This window comes from Triticum dicoccoides, chromosome 2B, assembly GCF_002162155.2.
Source record: "Triticum dicoccoides isolate Atlit2015 ecotype Zavitan chromosome 2B, WEW_v2.0, whole genome shotgun sequence".
Classification (NCBI taxonomy): Eukaryota; Viridiplantae; Streptophyta; class Magnoliopsida; order Poales; family Poaceae; genus Triticum; species Triticum dicoccoides.
The window spans coordinates 241,013,243-241,036,498 of NC_041383.1; the positions used below are offsets into that span (position 1 = coordinate 241,013,243).

The 23,256-nt window shown below is 43.5% G+C and overlaps 1 protein-coding gene across 1 annotated transcript; it reads left to right on the plus strand.

Moving 5' to 3' along the window:
* The first annotated feature begins 2,559 nt into the window (after positions 1–2,559).
* On the plus strand, positions 2,560–6,700 carry LOC119363306 (secretory carrier-associated membrane protein 1-like). The gene is made up of 13 exons (XM_037628633.1): positions 2,560–2,785; positions 3,081–3,146; positions 3,250–3,354; positions 3,473–3,535; positions 3,818–3,851; positions 4,325–4,447; positions 4,992–5,054; positions 5,146–5,239; positions 5,360–5,405; positions 5,520–5,587; positions 5,997–6,045; positions 6,184–6,249; positions 6,329–6,700. Exons 1-13 carry the CDS (start codon positions 2,723–2,725, stop codon positions 6,413–6,415), a joined length of 927 nt encoding a protein of 308 aa, XP_037484530.1. The 5' UTR covers positions 2,560–2,722; the 3' UTR covers positions 6,416–6,700.
* The last annotated feature ends 16,556 nt before the right edge of the window (positions 6,701–23,256 follow it).

Genomic DNA, 23,256 nt, shown 5'->3' on the forward strand with positions numbered 1-23,256 from the left:
CCACGACCCTTGAACTGTCCATGCCATGCTCTTGGGCAATTTTTCCACTTTCAATGCATGCAATCGACGAACCCTAGCATACTTGGAAACCCACGAGCTTTATTCATCTCCAACAGCCTCTGAGTGTCCTAAGCATTGGGAGCTCCCAAGTACTCTGCACCAAACACTCCTACAATAGCCTTTGCAAATTGTTTGACATAGAAGATAGAAGTGCTCTTTGCCATCGCCAAGTTGTCATCAATGTAGTCTGCAGGAACACCATAGGCTATCATGCGCAATGCGGCAGTGACCTTCTGTTCTGTGCTATGTCCAAGCAACCCTGCACAATTCCTCCTCTACTCAAAGGATTGATCATGTTGCTTCACAGAATTGCAAATGTGGATGAACAAGTCTTTGGAAATTCTGAACCGGCGTTGAAAGTACCTCTCCGAAAAAACGGGTGGTGAACCGAAGTAGTTGCGCATTAACCCGTTCTCTTTGAATGAACGCACGACTATACATGGAACCACCGTGCTTCGGCTTCTTCCCCTTGTGCATTGCCACTAGCATTGCAATGTCCTCTTCTTCGTTTAAATCAAATTCCTCATCCGACAAGGAATCGTCCACGAAAGAGGAGTCACACGAGCTCATCTACAATGCGGAAAATCACCATCAAACTACTTTCCATCCCCAACAAAAAACATCAAGTTCCATCATTTTTTACCTTCGGGAATTGTTGGGGATATAACCCCATGATATGACCCGCCATGACGAGCCGGGTCATTCAAGTGGTGACTTACAATCAAGACTCAAGATGGGCCAAGACATCCAATATCTCAAGACCTTCGGGACGATTCATAGAGTGGGCCGACTCGGGGCCCAACACTTGAAGACGACAGCTTCAGGCCCAGAAGTGCAAGTCGCCACCTAGAGTTTCCTTACTTGGAAGACAATACAAGTAGGAAACATACTGGGTTACGGATCGCAATACGACCCGGACTTTATTGTAAGCCCAGGGCCTCCACCTATATATAAAGGGGAGCCCCTGAGGCAGAGGGGGCCAAGTTACAATATCTCGAGTACTAGGTTAGCTAATACGCACCCTTGTAATCGAGATCATCATCATCAATATCAATCAAGCAGGAATAGGCTTTTACCTTCGCCGTGAGGGGGCGAACCTGGGTAAACCCTTGTCTCTCGATTCTGATTAACCCCGTTCAAGCAATCACTTACCGGCGATGGTCTCACGGCTAAGTCCTTTCACGAGGACATCTGCTGTGACAAAACCACGACAGGAATTTCGTCAAACACCTTGCTTGTGGGGTGGACGAAATCAGTCGGCTGCGGGTTGGTTAGCCGTCGGCGGCGGCGGGTGCGGGCGGCGGCGTCTGCACGATAGAAGAGATGGCCGCACGTTGATGGGAGCTCCGCGCGGCAAGCGGGCGGCTTCGCACGGCCGGAAAAAACGGCTGAGCCTCGCGGCCATCGGGCAGGCGGAGTGGCGTGCCTCCACTAACTCCGGCGGGGGGTCTAGGCTTGGATGAAGCCCGTAGACCTCACCGAGGAAGGCGTTCAGGCCAACCGCAGCCGCCGGAGAAGCTTCGATTCAGCGGCTCCTGGGCGGCGGGCCTGCGAGGCAGGCGGCGGGGGACGCGGGGGAGGGGGGAGTCGCGGCGGTCCCGGTGTCCGTCGGGCGAGGGGCGTCGGCGTCGATTTGGTGCGGAGTCGGGCCGGTGGCGGCTGGTCGCGCGGAAGGAAAAGGAATGACAGTTGGGCAGTTGGCGGGCTGCCGCGTTTTTACATCTCCTGTAGGTGGAGATGTAAATTTGCACCGCGAGGTGTTGTAGTTTACATCTATGGGAGACGGAGATGTATTTTTTTTGCATCTACACCATATATTTTTTTTTGGCATTTACACCATCTGTTAAAAGAAACCCAGATAATGTAGATGTAAAAAGTTACATATGCTGGAGAGGTGTTTTGGCCCTTGGAAATGCAGAAGTCAGGTATTTTTCATCTACATCTTGTATTGGATATGCTCTAACGCGATGGACGGTGCGTTGTAATCTGCTGGTTGATGGAATCTTTTCCCTATATTTAAACGTCTCTTATTTTCAGTATCCAGTTAAGTTAAACTAAATCTAATCAAAATGGGAGCTAGACTGTTTGGTTTATAAGTCTTAGGATTTTTTTAGTCTCAACTTATAAGTCTCAAGTCCCTAAAAAGTCCCTACCTGTTTGGTTCATGAAACTTATAAGTCCCTGTAAGACCATATTACAACTATAAGTTCCTATAAGTCCCTCATGGAGAGTCTTATTTCATAAAGGCCTGTTCGGATATCCACCTGCTCCCTGAAATTTCAGAATCTGCGAAGTACCTACATGCGCGCTCCACGATTTCTAACTGAAACTCCGCCTACTCCGGGAGCAGCCTCGTGGAGCGACGGGTCTCCGAACAGGCCCTAAATATCAAATGCCCACTTTAAGTCTCTATAAGTCCCTTCTGTTTAGTTTGGATGGGACTTATAGGGAAGTTTGGCCCGCGAGCAGTGCCCGGCGTATGCGGCTCAAGTCGCAAAGTCGTCGCCGTCACACATATCTGGCCCGACTGGTGGGGGGCGGTGCAAGTGCAACCGTGCGTGCGCTCCTGTATCCATCTGTCTGCGGGGACTCATCGTCTCCTCCTTCCCCAATCGCCATTGTCGGTGGTGCAAGCAAGCGCGCCGAGGCGTGTGGGAGGGACATGGCGGGGCGCTACGATGGCGGCAACCCTTTCGAGGAGGAGGAGGACGTGAACCCTTTCTCGGTAAGGGGCCAATCCCCTACCCACGCTAGGCCATCTCTCTCTTTATCCCATTCCGCCATTGCCCCCGATGCAGCGGATCTAAGCTTCCTTCTCGTCGCCGTGGGCGCGGCTAGGCGTTCGTTTGCGTTCGGATCTGACTAGAGGCAGATCTCATCTAATCTTTTCTCCTCTTCGTCCAATCTCGCCATCACCGACGCTTTTAGTTCTGGGGGATTCGCACTGGCCGATGAGGCATTGGTGCCAAAACCCTCCTGTATGCCCTCCTAACTGAAATTTGTGGGTGGTCTCTTGGCAGGAACAAACGCGAGGCAAAGCTGGCGGGCAGTCCAACTATGGTGGCGGCGGCGCGTTTTACATGCCGGTATGCCCTTCGGGGTTCTGGTCACCGTTACATTTGGGGTTAAATTTGCCCTTGAGTGCTGGCTGCTCACCACTGTCGTTCATTGATTTTAACTGTAATGTAGAATCCCAGAAACGTTGCCCCCTCCTCGAATTCGCGGCTTTCGCCCCTTCCCCCGGAACCTGCAGATTTCAGTGCCACAGTGGATATCCCTCTTGAGTCGTCAAAGGTATGTGTGGTTGTGCAGCTTAGTCTTTGCAGCTGCAAAATGCACCTATAAGAACTACAGCTAGAAGGAAAATGATACCCAGGGCTTTCAATTAATGTGTGCTTTCTGAATGCTCCAGGACCTGAAGAAAAGAGAAAAGGAGCTGCAAGCGAGGGAAGCAGAGTTGAATAAGAGGGAGAAGGTGGAATGCATATTTACACAGTTATACTACTCTTTAATTTGGCTATTCTATTACGATAACTCATTAACAGAGTTATTTGGGGCTTATGTTAGTTGATGTTAATAGCAGTCTTCAGTGTGAACTAATCTCATGAAGTTTATTTAGGATCATCTTGGGTTGATGACTATCTTTCAAATTCAGCTTTTTTTAGTGCACAGTGTATTCCTGGCACTATTTACATAATCGATCTGAGCCAAAAGTTTTATCAGGTTCTGATTCCCCCATATTAATTATATTTACTAGGAATTGAAAAGAAGGGAGGAAGCTGCAGCACGAGGTTAGTGTTTGTCTTTTCTTTCTGTCTTCCATAGATGACACATTAGAAGCAATTCGTCATAATTCTTTTCCTATTTTCTCTGGGCAAAATGAAAGAATAATACAGTAATGGACTTGTAAAACAACTAAACAAGTATCTGCTAAGCACCGGAAGTTCAGAATCTTGCTATAGCCAAGGTTTAAATTTGTACCTTTTGTTTCTATTTCGCACTTTCTCCTCTGCAAACAAAGCTATATATATGATAATTATGTTCAAAATCGAAATTGTAACAGGCAATGACACTTTAATATACAACAAGTATAACTACTGAGCATCATCAAGTTGTACATCTTGTAATTTATTATTTTTCTCAATGAAGAATCCATTCAAAGATTGTATTGTCACTTATTGTTTTCAACAGAAATTTCATTAATTATGTTCTTCACGAGTAGCTAAACTTCTGATCCCTTATTCTCTTTGATATTATTTTATAGCTGGTATTGTCATCGAGGAAAAAAACTGGCCTCCTTTTCTGCCACTTATCCACCATGACATTGCCAATGAGATACCGACTCATCTTCAAAGAATGCAATACTTCGCATTTGCGTCATTTCTTGGTACGCTTCCTTTCAATTCTTGAAATATTCCTGAAGTTTGTTTATGAAATTTCTTCTTGTCTTTAAAATGGGTTGGTGGCCAAACATTTTCTCCATACCTTAGGGGATGTTATTTGTATTTCAAAAACCAAATGTTAAAAGCTTTTTTCTGTGGGATATGTGCTAAAGTTAATATTGGCAAATAATTTTGTTCAAACTTCACATCTTGTCGCCAAAATGATGTCACATACATTTCTTCAGCTGACAGCCACAGCATAGTCAAATAAATTGGCAGAGGAAATTATTAATGTCATTAATGTCTATATTTCAACATGCCTGCATTTATCAAGATTAGGATGTACGTTAATTTGATCTGTTAAAAGATTTTGAGAATGCCTTAATGGTTTTAGAAGTCTGCATTTTATTTTCAAGTTTTATGATGTGCTAAACTATACATTCCAATTCAAATATTTGTTCAGAGGTAGCACTGGATGGTAATATAAGAATAAACCCTCCTTCTTTGCATATCAGCAAAACTAAGAAAGCTTTCTCTGGCATTGAATAGGTTTAGTTTTCTGTCTCTTCTGGAATGTCATAGCAGTTACTTCAGCCTGGATCAAGGGGGAAGGTAATACTCAACCCCTTTTGCTGTTCCCTATGGCGTATGCATCTAAGGAATTATTTAATGCTTGAATAACAAATGGTTTATCCATGTCCAGGTGTGAAAATCTGGTTGCTAGCAATAATCTACTTCATCTCTGGGGTTCCTGGTGCATATGTGTTATGGTATCGCCCTCTTTATAATGCTATGAGGTATATATTTAAAAGCTTACTGTATTTTTTTGTACATCTCCTCATTTCTCCTGGATTTTCTTTCTCTGTCCTGGATTTTGCATATGTATAAATAAATGTTTCATGCAACTTGTGTTACAGGACTGACAGTGCGTTGAAGTTTGGATTGTTTTTCTTGCTCTACTTGGTTAGTTATACGAGTATATTACTCAAGAATGCCTTAGTTCTTCTGCATAATGTTTAATTGTTTGATAATTCAAAACCTACAAAAATACAGTACTTGAACGTTCTGTTTTTGCAGTTTCACATCGTTTTCGTCGTATTTGCTGCCGTGGCTCCTCCTGCTGTCTTTGAGGGCAAGTCTTTGGCGTAAGTCTCTTGTTTGCTTATATTTAGGCAATGACATTACAAGACTGGAACCAGTGACCTGTATAGTACTTGAATTCAATACAAATGGTTTTTGTTAAGATGGTATCGGCAAGACAGTTGCATGAATTGCATGTTTTTGTGCATTTTAATTCTAGCATATTTCAATCTGTAGATGAGCATCATAGAAGTCGGCTCGGGCGCACAGTTATTGCCTGATTTTGTATACCCATAGTTAGACCCATCTTAATTGAGTTACTGAACTCTATTTATCCTTAGAATTATATTGCTTCTATTCATCCTTCCATACGAAATTAAATGCTTCACTTTAAAATATGGCATCCCAAAATATTCCTTGGATATATGTTTGGAACTTCACCTTGGACTGAATTATATTTTTCTGCTTGTGTAGAGGAATTTTACCGGCGATTGATCTTATCAGCGTGAATGCTCTAGTTGGGGTAAGTACATGAACCTATGGTTAGCCAGCTAACATGATGTCTATCATATAGACATGGTGAATCACCAGTGTATTAGTCAGATTCCTGATGCCAAGGAGTTCTTTGTCTGGCCAAGTAATTGATGCAATTGTTGTGCAGATCTTCTACTTCATTGGTTTTGGATTATTTGCCCTGGAGTCATTGCTGAGCATCTGGGTTATCCAGGTCAGCATTCCGATGATCAACTGTTCTGTTTTACAACATACTATATTGAAAAGTGAAATGTGGCATTACATGCGTGCAGCAAGTGTACATGTACTTCCGAGGAAGTGGAAAGGCGGCAGAGATGAAGCGCGATGCGACAAGGGGCGCTATGAGAGCGGCATTTTGATTGCCACATATCTCAGATGATGATAGGTCTCAAGATTAATTCCATGGATTAGATGGCACCATAAACAAAAGTATATGTTTGCCTTGGCTCTGACTATAATCTTAAGTTGGCATAGGATACTGCTGTGATGAAGTGACATCGTAGGACTTGTCCACTTTTCTCACCGATATAGAGAATGTGCAGTTTTTACAGATTATGATCCGTCCTGAATATAAACGCTGTGTCCTGAGAGAGTAGGTATTAACAAGGTACCGTTGCGACTATATCAATGGTACCCTTGCGATCTGGCCTATTTGTTGCAGCTTTACCAATATATCATTCGGTTTAAAGAAAAAAACAAAGGATTTTCCAACTGTAGGAATTTTCCATGTGGTCTCACCTAATGGTAAGAATATTGGGTAAAGAATCGGGTCTGGACGCATTCCTAAGGAATCACTCTATTTGCCTCTGCCATTCTATGAGTCGCTTCCTTTTTGCGTATGGTACCCCCGCTCCCTTTGGCAACATTTACTAATTTTTGGGATGTTTTTTTTTGAACTTATTTTGGGATGTTTCTAAATAACCAACGAATGGCAAGTGCTTTTACTTGTTTAGATCCTATTTCAGTAACCTTGTGCAGATCCTATTTTTAAAAGTCAAAGATTACAAACTTTGTTCATATTTGTAAAGAAAAATAGGTACATCTAAAATACCAAATGCACAATATTGGATACATCATGAGTTACATTTCCATAATGTACATGTTTGGTAGTGTAGATCTAGACAGTTTTCTCTATAAACTTGGTCAAAGTTGGTAAAGTTTGACTTAAAAAAACAATATGTATATACTACATTGTGGAATTCCCTACAAAACAAATGTCATAAATCGTATTTAAAAATCCTACGAACTGAATGACCGTTGCTACATATGGGTGTACGCATTTTGAAATTGAACGTTGATCATGAATTAGACCACCCAAATGTGGGTTATATGTGACAACAAATATACCGTTGAAATCATATTTGAAAGAAGTTTTCACAAAACTGTATACTATTTGTCTAATTTATTACCAAGGTTGTATTGTGGGATGCGTGCACGCCTTATTCATTGAAATAGGAAGATCAAATGTTTATTAAACAAGCTGGTTACAAAGAGTACACATTTGGACACCAAAAAACAGGTGTTTGGAAGATTTGCATAAATGACCCCAGAATATGATTTTTTTTGTTGAAATATGCCCTAGAGGCAATAATATTGTGTTATTATATTTCCTTATTCATAACTAAATGTTTATATTTCATGTTATAACTGCTATGATCCTGGAATATGCAATTCAATGGAAAACTCATATGCATGTGTGAGATGATAAACATATAAAATAAAGGTTTCTAGTCTCGCCTCTAAGACCAGCTCAAGTGTTGTTGGTGATCTATGTTTTCCGGATCTTAGGATATTGTTAAATATAACGATAGTCCTAAGACAACATTGAGATTATGACATTGGAAGAATGATCATATTGAATCGTCCCAAACTTGTTTGTTATGAATTGAGATAATATCGTCTATAATCAATTGTAATAACACAGAGTTTTGACATGTGATTTTGCTCCTTATACCATGAGAATATCGTAGTCACTTCTTACAGTACGGTGGACTTTGGGCTTGCTCAAACGTCACATATAACACGGTGATCATAATGACAACTTACAGGTTCATCGGAAAGTTTGACAAGGAACTAGATAGCTCGAGAATGGATTTGCTCCTCCGACGATGGAGAGATATTCTTAGGTCCCTCTCGGTGTGATGGCATCCATCATCATCTTGCCAGACACAGGTGACTTCGTCACGGGGATGCCGGAACACAATAACGAGAAATAAGAACAAAGCTGGCAACGAGGATAACAACATAGTGAGCATGTGATGACTCAGGAGGATACTGATGCATCCCGAGTTTTGTGAAGTATATCGAAGCAAAGGGAACATCACATGATAACCGAAGGTTCATTCGAATATCATTTGTGTGCTCATAGTGATCGATATGGGCGTCCACGGTTCCACTGTCGGTAATTGAACAAGCGGTTTTGTTCATGTCTATGAGTTACCGAACCTACGGGGTCACAAGCTTAAGAAAATCATGATCTGCTAAGTGTTAGTAGGACATGAGTGATGAGAATATATTTGTGGAATTGTTTCATTAATATTCGAAATAGTTTAGAGAGAATCCGGAAGTGTTCGAGGTCACCGGAAGGGTTTCGGGGAGTATCAGGTAATACCGGGTATTACCAATAAGTACATATAGGTGGAAAATGTTTCCGGGGTTGTTAAATGATATATAAAAGGGTATGAAAATATTTAGAACACTTTTGTATTTACTTTAGAATCAAAGAGTCTTAAAAGGCCAAGTGGTGGAGGGCAACTTGGGCCACCAAGGCCCAAGTGGAGGTGGCACCCCCTTTCCTAGGAGGGGAGGCCGAATTGGACTAGGGGGAGGATTCCTCCTCCCCCTCTTGGACGGCGCCCCAAGGAGCGACTTTCTCTCCTTGGTGGCAGCCCCTCCTCTCCCCTCAAACCTATATATACTAGGGGTTTTGCTCTATTGGAACACACAAGTTTGGAGCCTCCTCTAGCTCCTCTAGTTCTAGTTCTAATTGACCCTAGTTGATCTAATTAGAGCTACACAAATCCTCTAATCCTCATAATCAGAAGCAGTGTGGTTCTAATCTCTTCCCTCTAATTCTCCGGTGACGATTAGCTCTGGATCACGAAGTGCTGCCGGAACATGAAGGCTGCATGCTTGCAACCAAGTAGAGAGGTCGTGCTATCGGTCTTCAGTTCGAGTGACTTTTTGTAGGAAGCTCACGGGATCGTTCATCGATGGTTCGGGGGACTCCAAGTACGATCTACACCGACACGTTCTTCTTCCGCCGCAACTCGGTGATGGTAACGATCTGTTGGGAAACGTAGCATGCAATTTCAAAAAATTTCCTACGCTCACGCAAGATCTATCTAGGAGATGTAGCAACAAGAGGGGGAGAGTGTGTCCATGTACTCTCGTAGACTGAAAGCGGAAGCGTTTCACAACGCAGTTGATGCGAACTTCTTCTTGTTCCGACGATCAAGCACCGAACGTACGTCACCTCCGAGTTCTGCACACGTTCAACTCGATGACATCCCTCAAACTCTTGATCCAGCAAAGTGTCGAGGGAGAGTTCCGTCAGCACGACGGAGTGGTGACGGTGGTGGTGAAGTGATCCACGCTGGGCTTCGCCTAAGCACTACGAAGATATGACCAGAGGCGTAAACTGTGGAGGGGGCGCCGCACACGGCTAACAATTGTTGGTGTGTGTTTTAGGCACCCCTCCCCATGTATATATAGGTGGGAGGGGGAGGGGAGCTACCTTGGGCGCCCCAAGTAGGAGGAATCCTACTTGGGGGGCCTATTCCAATTCGACCCCCTACCATATTTACCGGGAGGGAAAAGGAAGAAGGGGCAAAAGAAAGGAAGGGGGAGGCCGACTCCCCCTCTTTCCTTCTCCCACTTGGCCGGCGGCCTAGGAGGGGTGCGCCAGCCCCTTGTGGGCTGGTGTGCCCCTTCCCCTTTGTCCCATGTGGCCCATTAACCCCCCGGGGGTTCCAGTAACCCCTCCGGTAGTCCGATATGTACCCGATACTCTCCGAAACACTTTCGCTATCCGAATACTATCGTCCTATATATAAATCTTTACCTCTTGACCATTTCGAGACTCTTTGTCATGTACGTGATCTCATCCGAGACTCTGAACAACATTCGGTCACCAAATCACATAACTCATATAATACAAAATCGTCATCGAACGTTAAGCGTGCGGACCCTACGGGTTCGAGAACTATGTAGACATGACCGAGCCACCTCTCCGGTCAATAACCAACAACGGAACCTGGATGCTCATATTGGATCCTACATATTGTACGAAGATCTTTATCGGTCGTACCGTCATGACAACATACGTTATTCCCTTTTTCATCGGTATGTTACTTGCCCGAGATTTGATCATCGGTATCTTCATACCTAGTTCAATATCGTTACCAGCAAGTCTCTTTACTCGTTCGTAATGCATCATCCCGCAACTAGCTCATTAGTCACATTGCTTGCAAGGCTTCTTATGATGTGCATTACCGAGAGGGCCCAAAGATACCTCTCCAATACTCGGAGTGACAAATCCTAATCTCGATGTATGCCAACCCAACAAACACCTTCGGAGATACCTGTAGAGCATCTTTGTAATCACCCAGTTATGTTGTGACATTTGATAGCACACAAGGTATTCCTCCGGTATCCGGGAGTTGCATAATCTCATATTTGAAGGAATATGTATTTGACATGAAGAAAGCAATAGCAATAAAACTGAACGATCAATATACTAAGCTAACGGATGGGTCTTTTCCATCACATCATTCTCCTAATGATGTGATCCCGTTCATCAAATGACAACACATGTCTATGGTTAGGAAACTTAACCATCTTTGATTAACGAGCTAGTCTAGTAGAGGCTTACTAGGGACACGATGTTTTGTCTATGTATCCAGACATGCATCAAGTTTTCGGTTAATATTATTCTAGCATGAATAATAAACATTTATCATGATATAAGGAAATATAAAATAAGAAATTTATTATTGCCTCTAGGGCATATTTCCTTCAGTCTCCCACTTGAACTAGAGTCAATAATCAAGATTACATAGTAATCATTCTAACACCCATGGAGTCTTGGTGCTGATTATGTTTTGCTCATGGGAGAGGCTTAGTCAATGGGCTTGCAACATTCAGATCCGTCTGTATTTTGAAAATCTCTATGTCTCCCTCCTTGACTTGATCACGAACGAAGTTGAAGCGTCTCTTGATGTGTTTGGTTCTTTTGTGAAATCTGGATTCCTTCGCCAAGGCAATTGCTCTAGTATTTTCACAAAAAGAGTTACATTGGACCCGATGCACTAGGTATTATGTTGGGGAACGTAGCAGAAATTCAAAATTTTCCTACGTGTCACCAAGATCTATCTATGGAGAAACCAGCTACGAGTAGAAGGAGAGTGCATCTACATACCCTTGTAGATCGCTAAGCGGAAGCGTTCAAGTGAACGGGGTTGATGGAGTCGTACTCGTCGTGATTCAAATCACCGATGATCAAGTGCCGAACGCACGGCACCTCCGCGTTCAACACACGTACAGCTCGGTGACGTCTCCCACGCCTTGATCCAGCAAGGAGAGAGGGAGAGGTTGAGGAAGACTCCATCCAACAGCAGCACAACGGCGTGGTGGTGGTGGAGGAGCGTGGCAATCCCGCAGGGCTTCGCCAACACCATGGGAGAGGAGGAGTAGGGAGAGAGGTAGGGCTGCACCAAGAGGGAGAGAACTCATGTGTATGGCAGCCCCAAAACTCATCTATATATAGGGGGAAGGGGGGGCTGCGCCCCCTTTAGGGTTTCCCACCCCCAAGGGGTGCGGCCAGCCCTAGATGGCAAAGGGGAGGAGGCCAAGGGGGGAGAGGAGAGGGAGGCGCACCAATATGGGCCTTAAGGCCCATCTGGACTAGGGTTTGCCGCCTCCCACTCTCTCTTGCGCCTTGGACTCCTTGTGGGGGGCGCACCAGCCCTCCTAGGGGCTGGTCCCCTCCCACACTTGGCCCACGCAGCCTTCTGGGGCAGGTGGCCCCACTTGGTGGACCCCGGGACCCTCCCGGTGGTCCCGGTACAATACCAATATCGCCCAAAACTTTTCCGGTGACCAAAACAGGACTTCCCATATATAAATCTTTACCTCCGGACCATTATGGAACTCCTCGTGACATCCGAGATCTCATCCGGGACTCCGAACAACATTCGGTAACCACATACAAGCTTCCTTTATAACCCTAGCGTCATCGAACCTTAAGTGTGTAGACCCTACGGGTTCGGGAGACATGTAGACATGACCGAGACGTTCTCCGGTCAATAACCAACAGCGGGATCTGGATACCCATGATGGCTCCCACATGTTCCACGATGATCTCATCGGATGAACCACGATGTCAAGGACTTAATCAATCCCGTATTCAATTCCCTTTGTCTATCGGTATGTTACTTGCCCGAGATTCGATCGTTGGTATCCAATACCTTGTTCAATCTCGTTACCGGCAAGTCACTTTACTCGTTCCGTAACACATCATCCCGTGATCAACTCCTTGGTCACATTGCGCATGTGATGATGTCCTACCGAGTGGGCCCAGAGATACCTCTCCGTTTACACGGAGTGACAAATCCCAGTCTCGATCCGCATAAAACAATAGATACTTTCGGAGATACCTGTAGTGCACCTTTATAGTCACCCATTTACGTTGTGACGTTTGATACACCCAAAGCACTCCTACGGTATCCAGGAGTTACACGCTCTCATGGTCAAAGGAAGAGATACTTGACATTGGCAAAGCTCTAGCAAATGAACTACACGACCTTTTGTGCTAGGCTTAGGATTGGGTCTTGTCCATCACATCATTCTCCTAATGATGTGATCCCATTATCAACGACATCCAATGTCCATAGTCAGGAAACCATGACTATCCGTTGATCACAACGAGCTAGTCAACTAGAGGCTCACCAGGGACATATTGTGGTCTATGTATTCACACGTGTATTACGATTTCCGGATAATACAGTTATAGCATGAATAAAAGACATTTATCATGAACATTGAAATATAATAATACTTTTATTATTGCCTCTAGGGCATATTTCCAACAATCTCCCACTTGCACTAGAGTCAATAATCTAGTTCACATCGCCATGTGATTAACACTCACAGGTCACATCGCCATGTGACTAATACCCAAGAGTTTACTAGAGTCAGTAGTCTAGTTCACATCACTATGTGATTAACACTCAATGAGTTTTATGTTTGATCATGTTGCTTGTGAGAGAGGTTTTAGTCAACGGGTCTGAACCTTTCAGATCCGTGTGTGCTTTACAAATCTCCATGTCATCTCCTAGATGCAGCTACCACGCTCTATTTGGAGCTATTCCAAACAACTGTTCTACTTGGAGCTATTCTAAATTATTGCTCCATTATATGTATCCGGTCTCTCTACTCAGAGCTATCCGGATAGGTGTCAAGCTTGCATCGTCGTAACCTTTACGACGAACTCTTTTACCACCTCCATAATCGAGAAAATTCCTTAGTCCACTAGTTACTAAGGATAACTTTGACCGCTGTCCTATGATCCATTCATGGATCACTCTTGTACCCCTTGATTGACTCATGGCAAGGCACACTTTCGGTGCGGTACACAGCATAGCATACTGTAGAGCCTACGTCTAAAGCATAGGGGACGACCTTCGTCCTTTCTCTCTTTTCTGCCGTGGTCGAGCTTTAAGTCTTAACTTCGTACCTTACAACTCAGGCAAGAACTCCTTCTTTGACTGGTCCATCTTGAACACCTTCAAGATCATGTCAAGGTATGTGCTCATTTGAAAGTATTATTAAGCATTTTGATCTATCCTTATAGATCTTGATGCTCAATGTTCAAGTAGCTTAATCCAGGTTTTCTATTGAAAAACACCTTTCAAATAACCCTATATGCTTTCTAGAAATTCTACATCATCTCTGATCATCAATATGTCAACAACATATACTCATCAGAAATTCTATAGTGCTCCCACTCACTTCTTTGGAAATACAAGTTTCTCATAAACTTTGTATAAATCCAAAATCTTTGATCATCTCATCAAAGCGTACATTCCAACTCCGAGATGCTTACTCCAGTCCTTAGAAGGATCGCTGGAGCTAGCATACCTTTTAGCATCCTTAGGAAAAACTTTTCTGATTGTATTGCATACAACCTTTCCTTACGAAAACTAGTAAGGAAACTTGTCTTGACATCCATCTGCCAGATTTCATAAATGCAGCTAATGCTAACATGATTCCGACGGACTTTAAGCATCGCTACGAGTGAGAAAATCTCATCGTAGTCAACTCCTTGAACTTGTCGGAAAACACTTCGCCACAAGTCGAGCTTCATAGATGGTGACATTACCATCCACGTCCGTCTTCTTCTTAAAAGATCCATTTATCTCAATGGATTGCCGATCATCGGGCAAGTCCATCAAAGTCCATGCTTTGTTCTGATATATGGATACTATCTCGGATTTCATGGCTTCTAACCATTTGTCAGAATTCGGGCCCACCATCGCTTCTCCATAGCTCGTAGGTTCATTGTTGTCTAGCAACATGACCTTCAAGACAGGATCACCTTACCACTCCGAAGTAGTACGTGTCCTTGTCGTCCTACGAGGTTCGGTAGTGACTTGATCCGAAGCTTCATGATCACTATCATAAGCTTCCACTTCAATTGGTGTAGGTGCCACAGGAACAACTTCCTGTGCCCTGCCACACACTAGTTGAAGAGACGGTTCAATAACCTCATCAAGTTTCCACCATCCTCCCACTCAATTCTTTCGAGAGAAACTTTTCCTCGAGAAAGGACCTGATTCTCGAAACAATCCCTTATTGCTTTCGGATCTGAGACATGAGGTATACCCAACTATTTTGGGTGTCCTATGAAGATGCATTTTATCCGCTTTGGGTTCGAGCTTATCAATCCTGAAACTTTTCCACATAAGCGTCGCAGCCCCAAACTTTCAAGAAACGACAACTTAGGTTTCTCTAAACCATAATTCATACGGTGTCATCTCAACGGAATTATGTGGTGCCCTATTTAAAGTGAATGTGGTTGTCTCTAATGCCTAACCCATGAACGATAGTGGTAATTCGATAAGAGACATCATGGTACGCACCATATCCAATAGGGTGCAACTATGATGTTCGGACACACCATCACACTATGGTGTTCCAGGCGGTATTAATTGTGAAACATTTTCCACAATGTCTTAATTGTGTGCCAAAACTCGTAACTCAGATATTCATCTCTATGATCGTATCATAGACATTTTATCCTCTTGTCACAATGATCTTCTACTTCACTCTGAAATTACTTGAACCATTCAATAATTCAGACTTGTGTTTCATCAAGTAAATATTCTCAACATCTACTCGAATCATCTGTGAAGTAAGAACATAACGATATTCACTGCATGCCTCAGCACTCATTGGACTACACACATCAAAATGTGTTACTTCCAACAAGTTGCTATCTTGTTCCATCTTACTGAAACCGAGGCTTTTTCAGTCATCTTGCCCATGTGGTATGATTTGCATATCTCAAGTGATTCAAAATCAAGTGAGTTCAAATGGTCCATTTGCATGGAGTTTCTTCATGCATATATACCAATAGACATGGTTCGCATGTCTCAAACTTTTCAAAAATGAGTGAGTCCAAAGATCCATCAACATGGAGCTTCTTCATGCGTTTTATACCATTATGACTTACATGGCAGTGCCACAAGTAAGTGGTACTATCATTACTATCTTATATCTTTTGGCATGAAAATGTGTATCACTACGATCGAGATTCAATAAACCATTCCTTTAGGTGCATGACCATCGAAGGTATTATTCAAATAAATAGAGTAACCATTATTCTCCTTAAATGAATAACCGTATTGCGATAGACATAATCCAATCATGTCTATGCTCAACGCAAACACCAAATGATAATTATTCTGGTTTAATACTAATCTTGATGGTAGAGGGAGCGTGCGATGTTTGATCACATCAAACTTGGAAACACTTCCAACACATATCGTCAGCTCACCTTTAGCTAGTCTCCGTTTTATTCCGTAGCTTTTATTTCGAGTTACTAACACTTAGCAACCGAACCGGTATCTAATACCCTGGTGCTACTAGGAGTACTAGTAAAGTACACATTAACATAATGTATATCCAATATACTTCTATCGACCTTGCCAGCCTTCTCATCTACCAAGTATCTAGGGTAATTCTGCTCCAGTGGCTGTTCCCCTTATTACAGAAGCACTTAGTCTCGGGTTTGGGTTCAACCTTGGGTCTCTTCACTAGAGCAGCAGCTGAATTGCCGTTTCATGAAGTATCCCTTTGTTCCCTTGCCCTTCTTGAAACTAGTGGTTTCACCAACCATCAACAATTGATGCTCCTTCTTGATTTCTACTTTCGCGGTGTCAAACATCGCGAATACCTCAAGGATCATCATATCTATCCCTGATATGTTATAGTTCATCACGAAGCTCTAGCAGCTTCGTGGCAATGACTTTGGGGAAACATCACTATCTCATTTGGAAGATCAACTCCCACTCGATTCAAGTGATTGTTGCACTCAGACAATCTGAGCACAAGCTCAACGATTGAGCTTTTCTCCCTTAGTTTGTAGGCTAAGAAAATTGTCGGAGGTCTCATACCTCTTGACATGGGCACGAGCCTGAAATCCCAATTTCAGCCCTCGAAGCATCTCATATGTTTCGCGATGTTTCGAAAACGTCTTTCGTGCCTCAACTCTAAACCGTTTAACTGAACTATCACGTAGTTATCAAGACGTGTATGTCCGATGTTCACAACATCCACAAACGACGTTTGGGGTTCAGCACACTGAGCGGTGCATTAAGGACATAAGCTTTCTACTGATCGCATAATCTCTACTATCAACTTTCAACTATAATTTTCTCTAGGAACATATCTAAACAGTAGAACTATAGCGCGAGCTACGACATAATTTGCAAAAGGTCTTTTGACTATGTTCAGGATAATTAAGCTCATCTTATGAACTCCCACTCAGATAGACATCCCTCTAGTCATCTAAGTGATTACATGATCCGAGTCAACTAGCCCGTGTCCGATCATCACGTGAGACGGACTAGTCATCATCGGTGAACATCTTCATGTTGATCGTATCTACCATACGACTCATGCTCGACCTTTCGGTCTCCGTGTTCCGAGGCCATGTCTGCACATGCTAGGCTCGTCAAGTTAACCCTAAGTGTTTTCGCTGTGTAAAACTGTCTTACACCCGTTGTATGTGAACGTAAGAATCCATCACACCCGATCATCACGTGGTGCTTAGAAGCGACGAACTGTAGCAACGGTGCACAGTTAGGGGAGAACACTTCTTGAAATTTTGTAAGGGATCATCTTATTTACTACCGTCGTCATAAGTAAACAAGATGCATAAACATGATAAACATCACATGCAATCAAATAGTGACATGATATGGCCAATGTCATTTTGCTCCTTTTGATCTTCATCTTCGGGGCTCCATGATCATCATCGTCACCGGCATGACACCATGATCTCCATCATCATGATCTCCATCATCGTGTCTTCATGAAGTTGTCACGCCAACAACTACTTCTACTTCTATGACTAACGCGTTTAACAATAAAGTAAAGTAAGTTACATGGCGTTCTTCAATGACGCACAGGTCATACAAAAAATAAAGACAACTCCTATGGCTCCTGCCGGTTGTCATACTCATCGACATGCAAGTCGTGAATCCTATTACAAGAACATGATCAATCTCATACATCACATATCATTCATCACATTCTTCTTGGCCATATCACATCACATAGCATACCCTGCAAAAACAAGTTAGACGTCCTCTAATTGTTGTTGCATGTTTTACGTGGCTGCTATGGGTTTCTAGCAAGAACGTTTCTTACCTACGCAAAACCACAACGTGATATGCCAATTGCTATTTACCCTTCATAAGGACCCTTTTCATCGAATCCATTCCGACTAAAGTGGGAGAGACTGGCACCCGCTAGCCACCTTATGCACCAAGTGCATGTCAATCGGTGGAACCTGTCTCACGTAAGAGTACGTGTAAGGTCGGTCCGGGCCGCTTCATCCCACAATACCGTCGAAACAAGATTGGACTAGTAACGGTAAGCATATTGAACAACATCAACGCCCACAACTACTTTGTGTTCTACTCGTGCAAAGAATCTACGCAATAGACCTAGCTCATGATGCCACTGTTGGGGAACGTAGCAAAAATTCAAAATTTTCCTACGTGTCACCAAGATCTATCTATGGAGAAACCAGCTACGAGTAGAAGGAGAGTGCATCTACATACCCTTGTAGACCGCTAAGCGGAAGCGTTCAAGTGAACGGGGTTGATGGAGTCGTACTCGTCGTGATTCAAATCACCGATGATCAAGTGCCGAACGCACGGCACCTCCGCGTTCAACACACGTACAGCCCGGTGATGTCTCCCACGCCTTGATCCAGCAAGGAGAGAGGGAGAGGTTGAGGAAGACTCCATCCAACAGCAGCACAACGGCGTGGTGGTGGTGGAGGAGCGTGGCAATCCCGCAGGGCTTCGCCAAGCACCATGGGAGAGGAGGAGTAGGGAGAGAGGTAGGGCTGCACCAAGAGGGAGAGAACTCATGTGTATGGCAGCCCCAAAACTCATCTATATATAGGGGGAAGGGGGGGCTGCGCCCCCTTTAGGGTTTCCCACCCCCAAGGGGTGCGGCCAGCCCTAGATGGCAAAGGGGAGGCGGCCAAGGGGGGAGAGGAGAGGGAGGCGCACCAATATGGGCCTTAAGGCCCATCTGGACTAGGGTTTGCCCCCTCCCACTCTCTCTTGCGCCTTGGACTCCTTGTGGGGGGCGCACCAGCCCTCCTAGGGGCTGGTCCCCTCCCACACTTGGCCCACGCAGCCTTCTGGGGCAGGTGGCCCCACTTGGTGGACCCCGGGACCCTCCCGGTGGTCCCGGTACAATACCGATATCGCCCGAAACTTTTCCGGTGACCAAAACAGGACTTCCCATATATAAATCTTTACCTCCGGACCATTCCAGAACTCCTCGTGACGTCCGGGATCTCATCCGGGACTCCGAACAACATTCGGTAACCACATACAAGCTTCCTTTATAACCCTAGCGTCATCGAACCTTAAGTGTGTAGACCTTACGGGTTCGGGAGACATGTAGACATGACCGAGACGTTCTCCGGTCAATAACCAACAGCGGGATCTGGATACCCATGATGGCTCCCACATGTTCCACGATGATCTCATCGGATGAACCACGATGTCAAGGACTTAATCAATCCCGTATTCAATTCCCTTTGTCTATCGGTATGTTACTTGCCCGAGATTCGATCGTCGGTATCCAATACCTTATTCAATCTCGTTACCGGCAAGTCACTTTACTCGTTCCGTAACACATCATCCCGTGATCAACTCCTTGGTCACATTGCGCATGTGATGATGTCCTACCGAGTGGGCCCAGAGATACCTCTCCGTTTACACGGAGTGACAAATCCCAGTCTCGATCCGCATAAAACAATAGATACTTCCGGAGATACCTGTAGTGCACCTTTATAGTCACCCAGTTACGTTGTGACGTTTGATTCACCCAAAGCACTCCTACGGTATCCAGGAGTTACACGCTCTCATGGTCAAAGGAAGAGATACTTGACATTGGCAAAGCTCTAGCAAATGAACTACACGACCTTTTGTGCTAGGCTTAGGATTGGGTCTTGTCCATCACATCATTCTCCTAATGATGTGATCCCGTTATCAACGACATCCAATGTCCATAGTCAGGAAACCATGACTATCCGTTGATCACAACGAGCTAGTCAACTAGAGGCTCACCAGGGACATATTGTGGTCTATGTATTCACACGTGTATTACGATTTCCGGATAATACAGTTATAGCATGAATAAAAGACATTTATCATGAACATTGAAATATAATAATACTTTTATTATTGCCTCTAGGGCATATTTCCAACATATTACACCTAGATCGGATATGAACTCCTTCATCCAGACTCCTTCATTTGCTGCTTTCGAAGCAGCTATGTACTTCGCTTCACACGTACATCCCGCCACGACGCTTTGCTGGGAACTGCACCAACTTACAGCTCCACCATTCAATATAAATACGTATCCGGTTTGTGACTTAGAGTCATTCGGATCAGTGTCAAAGCTAGCATCGACGTAACCATTTATGACGAGCTCTTTGTCACCTCCATAAACGAAAAACATATCCTCAGTCCTTTTCAGGTACTTTAGGATGTTCTTGACCGCTGTCCAGTGATCCAATCCTGGATTACTTTGGTACCTCCTTGCTAGACTTATAGCAAGGCACACATTAGGTCTGGTACACAACATATCATACATGATAGAACCTATGGCTGAGGCATAGGGAATGACTTTCATTTTCTCTCTATCTTCTACAATGGTCGGGCATTGAGTCTGACTCAACTTCACACCTTGTAACACAGGCAAGAACACTTTCTTTGACCGATCCATTTTGAACTTCTTCAAAACTTTATCAAGGTATGTGCTTTGTGAAGTCCAATTAAGCGTCTTGATCTATTTCTATGGATCTTGATGCCTAATATATAACCAGCTTCACCGAGGTCTTCCATTGAAAAACTCTTATTCAAGTATCCTTTTATGCTATCCAGAAATTCTACATCATTTCCAATCAACAATATGTCATCCACATATAATATTAGAAATGTTATAGAGCTCCCACTCACTTTCTTGTAAATACAGGCTTCTCCGAAAGTCTGTATAAAAAACCATATGCTTTGATCACCTCATCAAAGCGTATATTCCTGCCCCAAGATGCTTGCACCAATCCATAGATGGATCGCTGGAGCTTGCACACTTTGTTAGCACCTTTAGGATAAAAAAAACCTTCTGGTTGCATCATATACAACTCTTCTATAAGAAATCCATTAAGGAATGCAGTTTTGACATCCATTTGCCAGATTTCTTTATCATAGAATACGACAATTGCTAACATTATTCAGACATACTTAAGCATCGCTACGGGTGAGAAGGTCTCATCGTAGTCAACTCCTTGAACTCATCAAAAACCTTTTGCGACAAGCAAGCTTTGTAGACAATAACATTACCATCAGCGTCAGTCTTCTTCTTGAAGATCCATTTATTCTCTATGGCTCGCCGATCATCGGACAAGTCCAACAAAGTACATACTTTGTTCTCATACATGGATCCTATCTCGGATTTCATGGCCTCAAGCCATTTATCAGAATCTAGGCTCATGATAGCTTCTTCATAGTTCGTAGGTTCGTCATGGTCTAGTAACATGACTTCCAGAAGAGGATTACTGTACCACTCTGGTGCGGATTGTGCTCTGGTTGACCTACGAGGTTGGGTAGTAACTTGATCTGAAGTTTCATGATCATCATCATTAGCTTCCTCTCCAATTGGTGTAGGCATCACGAGAACGGTTTTCAGCGATGAGCTACTTTCCAATTCGAGAGAAGGTACAGTTACCTCATCAAGTTCTACTTTCCTCCCACTCACTTCTTTCGAGAGAAACACCTTCTCTAGAAAGGATCCATTCTTAGCAACAAAGATTTTGCCTTCGGATCTGTGGTAGAAGGTGTACCCAATAGTTTCTTTTGGGTATCCTATGAAGACACACTTCTCCGATTTGGGTTCGATCTTATTAGGCTAAATCTTTTTCACATAAGAATCGCAACCCAAAACTTTAAGAAATGACAACTTAGGTTTCTTGCCAAACCATAGTTCATACAGTGTCGTCTCAACAGATTTTGATGGTTCCCTATTTAACGTGAATGCAACTGTCTCTAATGCATAACCCCAAAACGATAGTGGTAAATTGGTAAGAGATATCATAGATCGCACCATATCTAATAAAGTACGGTTATGATGTTCGGACACACCATTACACTGTGGTGTTCCAGGTGGCGTGAGTTGTGAAACTATTCCACATTGTTTTAAATGAAGGCCAAACTCGTAACTCAAATATTCGTCTCTGCGATTAGATTATAGAAACTTTATTTTCTTGTTACGATGATTCTCCACTTCACTCTAAAATTCTTTGAACTTTGCAAATGTTTCAAACTTGTGTTTCATCAAGTAGATATAACCATATCTACTCATATCATCTGTGAAGGTTAGAAAATAACAATACCCACCGCGAGCCTTAACACTCATCGGACCGCATACATCAATATGTATTATTTCCAATAAGTCAGTAGCTCGCTCCATTGTTCCGGAGTACGTAGTTTTAGTCATCTTGCCCATGAGGCATGGTTCGCAAGCATCAAGTGATTCCAAAATTCCATCCGCATGGAGTGTCTTCATGCGCTTTACACCAATATGACCTAAATGGCAGTGCCACAAATATGTTGCACTATCATTATCAACTTTGCATCTTTTGGCATCAATATTGTGAATATATGTATCACTACAATCAAGATTCAATAAAAATAGACCACTCTTCAAGGGTGCATGACCATAAAAGATATTACTCATATAAATAGAACAATCATTATTCTCTGATTTAAGTGAATAACCGTCTCGCATCAAACAAGATCCAGATATAATGTTCATGCTCAATGCTGGCACCAAATAACAATTATTCAGGTCTAAAACTAACCCCGAAGGTAGACGTAGAGGTAGTGTCCAACGGCGAACACATCAACTTTGGAACCGTTCCTGACACACATCGTCACCTCATCCTTAGCCAATCTTCGTTTAATCCGTAGCCCCTATTTCGAGTTACAAATATGAGCAACCTAACCAGTATCAAATACCCAGGCGCTACTACGAGCATTAGTAAGGTACACATCAATAACATGTATATCACATATACCTTTGTTCACTTTGCCATCCTTCTTATCCGCCAAATACTTGGGGCAGCTCCGCTTCCAGTGACCAGTCCCTTTGCAGTAGAAGCACTCATTTTCAGGCTTAGGTCTAGATTTGTGCTTCTTCCTGGGAGTGGCAACTTTCTTGCCATTCTTCTTGAAGTTCACCTTCTTTCCTTTGGCCTTTTTCTTGAAACTAGTGGTCTTGTTAACCATCAACACTTGATGCTCCTTGTTGATTTATACCTCCACAGCTTTGAGCATAGCGAAGAGCTCGGGAAGTCTTATACATCCCTTGCATATTATAGTTCATC

What these genes read in the sequence shown, in the direction of transcription:
- LOC119363306 (XM_037628633.1), top strand. Translation starts at nt 2,723, where the DNA reads ATGGCGGGGCGCTACGATGGCGGCAACCCTTTCGAGGAGGAGGAGGAC. An exon ending in GGAGGAAGCTGCAGCACGAG is followed by an intron (nt 3,852 to 4,324) that starts GTTAGTGTTTGT and finishes ATTATTTTATAG; the next exon opens with CTGGTATTGTCATCGAGGAA. An exon ending in TGAGCATCTGGGTTATCCAG is followed by an intron (nt 6,250 to 6,328) that starts GTCAGCATTCCG and finishes ACATGCGTGCAG; the next exon opens with CAAGTGTACATGTACTTCCG.